The sequence below is a fragment of the Etheostoma cragini genome, chromosome 5 (genome assembly GCF_013103735.1).
Source record: "Etheostoma cragini isolate CJK2018 chromosome 5, CSU_Ecrag_1.0, whole genome shotgun sequence".
NCBI lineage: Eukaryota > Metazoa > Chordata > Actinopteri > Perciformes > Percidae > Etheostoma > Etheostoma cragini.
In genome coordinates, this window is record NC_048411.1 from 7649491 (window position 1) to 7654795 (window position 5305).

Here is a 5305-nt window from a genome sequence, read left to right on the forward strand (position 1 = left end):
AAGACTTGCCATGATAAAAGGAACTATGAATTCTGCTGTCTACCAAGAGATCCTGAAGGAGAATGTCCGACCATCTGTGCGTGTACTCAAGCTGAAACGAACTTGGGTTCAGCAGCAGGACAATGATCCTAAACACACCAGCAAGTCCACCACCAAATGGCTGAAGAAAAACAAAATGAAGACTTGCCAAAATGAAGTGGCCTAGCCAAAGTCCTCACCTGAATCCTTTTGAGATGTTGTGGTATGACCTTAAAAAGGCTGTTTATGCTCGAAAACCCTCTAATGTAACTGAATTAGGACAATTCTGCAAAGATGAGTGGGCCAAAATTCCTCCAGGACGCTGTAAAAGCCTCATTGCACGTTATCGCAAACACTTGGTTGCAGTTGTTGCTGCTAAGGTTGGCCCAACCAGTTATTAGGTTTAGGGGGCAATCACTTTTTCACAAAGGGCCATGATGGTTTGGATTTTTTTTCACCTTTAATAATAAACACCTTCATTTACAAATTGCATTTTGTGTTTACTTGTGTTGTTCTTGACTATTGTTTAAATTGGTTTGATGTTCCAAAAAAATTAAGTGTGACAAACATGCAAAGGAACAGGAAATGAGGAAGGGGGCAAACACTTTTTCACACCACTGTATGTATTATTTGTGTTGTCCTCTTGTCACACAACCTCTTGTCACACATTTGCACTGCATGTAGCTACATATGTCAAACTACACCATTTTATTCCTTTAAGTCTAAATAATGTGTCCAATTATTTCTGCTGTAACTTTTAAAAAATGTGTACAATTAAAAAACAATACCTGCGTACCAATAAAACTCTTACAAAAAAATGGAAAAGAAAGAAGAGTCAATTAAAAAAACAAAAAAAAAGTCCATATTTGTGTTATAGTACACCTATGCTCTCAATAATCTTTGCGTCTGCTATATATTGATCCCAAAAAATCATGAAGCCCACACAGCTTGCAGTTGTTTTATTTTGTGCTGTGGTTTGCGTGAGTGTGGACTAGTAAAATTTCCTTTGGGATGAATTAAGTATCTATCTATCTATCTATCTATCCATCTATCTATCTATCTATCTATCTATCTACAGTGGGGATAAGTATTTGAACACCCTGCTATTTTGCAAGTTCTCCCACTTAGAAATCATCAATCTCCCTCACACTGGGGCTCCATGCAAGATCTCAACTCGTGGGGTCTCAATGATCCTAAGAAACGGAAGGTTCCCCTGCTTGAACCAACACATGTCAAGGCCCGTCTTAAGTTTGCCAATGACCATTTGGATGATCCAGAGGAGTCATGGGAGAAAGTCACATGGTCAGATGAGACCAAAATAGAACTTTTTGGTCATAATTCCACTAACCGTGTTTGGAGGAAGAAGAATGATGAGTACCATCCCAAGAACACCATCCCTACTGTAAAGCATGGGGTTGGTAGCATCATGCTTTGGGGGTGTTTTTCTGCACATGGGACAGGGCAACTGCACTGTATTAAGTAGACGATGACCGGGGCCATGTATTGCGTGATTATGGGGAACAACCTCCTTCCCTTGGTTAGAGCATTAAAGATAGGTCGAGGATGGGTCTTCCAACATGACAATGACCCAAAGCACACGTCCAGAATAACGAAGGAGTGGCTCTGTAAGAAGCATATCAAGGTTCTGGCGTGGCCTAGCCAGTCTCCAGACCTAACCCCAATAGAGAATTTTTGGAGGGAGCTCAAACTCCGTGTTTCTCAGTGACAGCCCAGAAACCTGACTGATCTAGAGAAGATCTGTGTGGAGGAGTGTGCCAAAATCCCTTCTGCAGTGTTTGCAAACCTGTTGAAAAACTACAGGAAACGTTTGACCTCTTTAAATGCAAACAAAGGCTACTGTACCAAATATTAACATTGATTTTCCAGGTGTTAAAATACTTATGTGCAGCTGTATCATACAAATAGTTAAAAAATCATACATTGTGATTTCTATATATTTTTTTAGATTATGTCTCTCACAGTGGACATGCACCTACGATGAAAATTTCTGGCCCCTCCATGATTTCTAAGTGGGAGAACTTGCGAAATAGCAGGGTGTTAAAATACTTATTTTCCTTACTGTATCTATCTATCTAGTAGCTGAAGAGGTGTCAGGTTCCCTTCTTGGCACTATCGAGGTGCCCTTGGGCAATGTAGAAAAACCCTCACTCCTCAAGGCGCCTGCCCACTGGCAGCCCCCTTGCTCTGACATCACTCCATCTAATACATTTTTTATGTCTTGTTTGCATTTGTGTGTATTTCAGACTTATGTGTATGTAATGTGTATAATGACGGAGAGAAAAATAATACATTTCTTGTTGGGGTTTATAAAGAAAGTCTTCTTCTTACATCATTAGGTGACAGGAACGTATAAGAGTTAGTCATCATACAAACACATCGGTCTAAGCATGGCTATGTGTGAGATATTTACCGGTGTTGTAGTCCAGTGGTAAAGGGGTTGAGCTCAGGCTCTCTAGGTGCTGCTGCAGGGTCTCAAGCTCATGACCCAAACCAGGCCGTTCAGACGTGAAGAGGCGGTTCTGTTCAACCACTTCACTGATCCGCTCCAGCAGCTGGGTCACACTTACAGAGGGAGATTTATCGATAAAACCCAGTTAAAACACGTTAGACCAAACTTCCTCTTGTTGGTAATTTTCTTTAAAATTAACTTGGTAAAGTGAAGGTTCCCGGAAAAGCCCCAGAGGTTTTTTTCCCCCCCTTTTTTATATAAAGAAATAAAGACACTGGTGGTGGGGAAGAGGTGAAGAGAGTTGCATGAAGATCTGTGTGACGGAATGGGGAGCGAGACTTCTGATGAGCTCAATGGCAGGAACCTTGGGCACTGGAGGTGAATAGGGTGGAGGACAACAACTCACAGCAGCAGAGAGGAAAACTGTTTATTTATTAAGTTCGACAGCCACAATATAATTGGCTTAGGAGGATTGTGGTTTTTATTTTTGAGTGAACGCCTACAGTCTGCTGGCAGAGTAGAAGCGAGTCAATCAAGTAGAAGTAGCACTTTGATTCTGCATTGGCAGCTGAAGCAAATTTTTGCCTCGTCAGATGGAGATACACCCACTCGTTGTGGGCGTGTTTGTTTTTTTTGGAATGTTGTGGGTTGTGTTTTATCAGTAAGTGTGTTTTCCATTTATTAAAATTCTGACAAAACGTCAAAATACTGCGAAAAGATTTTAGTCAACTAAGGTAAAAAGATTGGTGTTTTGATAAAACCTAAGTGCAATGGAAACAGATTTAGCAAATAAATTAAATGCAAATTTAATGTCTTTAATGTAGTCAATTGAATGTCTCTTGTTTTCTTCTTCTTCTCATTTTGTCTTTTTCTGCAATGTTGGCACAACGATCGCAATATCAACTTTAGAAATATGCGTTTACATCACAATGTAATCTACTAACAATGTGCGCTTGTGTGTCTTTGATTGGCCATTGCAGCACCTTGCCAATTTGTGTTTCCGAAAAAGTTTAACCTGGTTCAACTTTTTTGCAAAACAATCCTGCATTTTTTTGTCAGAGTCCAGTGTGTTAGCTGGACTAGCTTTATTAAAATGAATTAGAGGGCTGTGTTTTTTCCATGCAAAGCCAAAGTCACTGCCTTAGTCTGATCTCAGTGTTCTCACAGAAGTAATGGAACAAAGAAAAAAACAGATCACTCAAGACAAACTGCTATAAAAAAAAGTTATGACACTGATAATTGATTGCTGACAAAATATACTCACGTGGAGTTCTTGTACTGAAGGAAACCAAATTCATCCCTTTGTCCATCTGGGCACAGTGACTGCATGATGGGAATAATGCCAGCCGAGGTGAGTGGGGATGCACTGTAAAAGGCTAGACACGAGGAAGAAAAAATGGAGTAGAAGGGACAAAAAGAAAAGGCAAAACTCCAGAAAAAGGAGAAGAATGTGGCAGAGGTATGCAGGTGGGTGGCAAGGAAATAAGGAGGATACAGAAGTAGAAAAAGAAGAGGACCAAACAGTACAATGAGGATGAAAAAGCAGAGGGAGATATTCTGTGTTAGAAGGAAAGGAAAAAAGTTGATAGAAGGCAGCACAGCAGCAAATGGCCAGAGGGGCTCCCATATGTCAATGCTGATCACACAGGCATTTTATCATTTTGTTGCACAAAAATTGCCCAGGATATTTTTCCACATCTGTCTATAAATGCTGGCTGGACACACTCTCAACCGGGTATAAAAAAAGAAACTTCAACTCTTGCTTAATCTAAAACCCCAATGTTTCCACGGTTACTGCTAAAGCTTGTCTGTAAAGGTGTATCCAGTACATTCTTTGGTGAAACTAGTTTTCGTTTATATAAATACTAGTTGTAATGGTTGGAAAAGTGGAAAAACTACTAAAAATGGCTTTTCGTAGTTTTATTTTGTTTTGGTCAACTTTGAATAAAGTGAATTTTACGATGCTAAAATTACAGTTTAATTACATGGAGTTTGATGGGTTTGGCAAGTGTAATTTTGCAGATGTTTTTATGTTTGAAAAAGGATCTTACTCCTTAACAGTGGGTCAACCTTCTTAGAAATCATTTCTATAATGTTGTCAGCGGCAAAACAAGCACTTTTGTGAAGGTAAATACAAGCTGGACAACTGCCCTATTAACTTACATTGTAGCTTGTTTCATCGCCGCCGACTGCAGAGATCTTGCTTGTACTAATACTGACAGAAGAATTGCCCAAACAGGTTTGTCAAAGTACTGTACATTAACCATTTTATGCTATGTAGAACTATGCTAAGCTCAAGAGACTTCTCCATCAAAACAAAGATCAGGGTCTTCAATACCAATGTTAAGTCAGTGCTGTTGTATGGCACCGAAACATGGAGGACCACCATTACCGCCACCAAGAAGACTCTGACATTTATCAACACATGTCTTTGGCGCATTTTACAGATCCGCTGGCCCGATACCATCAGCAACCAAGAACTGTGGCAACGAACAAATCAAAAATCGACAGATGAAGAGATCATCCAAAGGCGCTGGAGATGGATAGGACATATTTTCCGCAAGCCGGCTTCAAACAACACCAGGCAATCTCTTTCCTGGAACCCTCAGGGGAAGAGAAAAAGGGGTCGACCCCGAAACAATTCAATTCAATTCAATTCAATTTTATTTATGGTATCAATTCATAACAAGAGTTATCTCAAGACACTATACAGATAGACCACACTCCAGAATTTACAATGACCCAACAGTTCTAGTAGTTTCCTCCAGAGCAAGCAACAGTGCAACAGTGGCGAGGAAAAACTTCCTTTTAGGCAGA

General features: G+C 40.1%; 1 protein-coding gene across 4 annotated transcripts in view; it reads right to left on the bottom strand.

Annotated features, from left to right (window-relative positions):
- The window catches only part of abca2 (ATP-binding cassette, sub-family A (ABC1), member 2), a 199252-nt gene that overhangs the window by 171207 nt on the left and 22740 nt on the right, over positions 1-5305 (bottom strand). For all 4 annotated transcript variants that reach the window (XM_034871883.1, XM_034871884.1, XM_034871882.1 and 1 more), the window contains 2 exons: positions 3753-3864; positions 2450-2601 (listed from right to left, as the gene is read on the bottom strand). In XM_034871883.1, coding sequence (XP_034727774.1) covers positions 2450-2601; positions 3753-3864 — 264 coding nt within the window. The remainder of the gene's footprint in view (positions 1-2449; positions 2602-3752; positions 3865-5305) is intronic.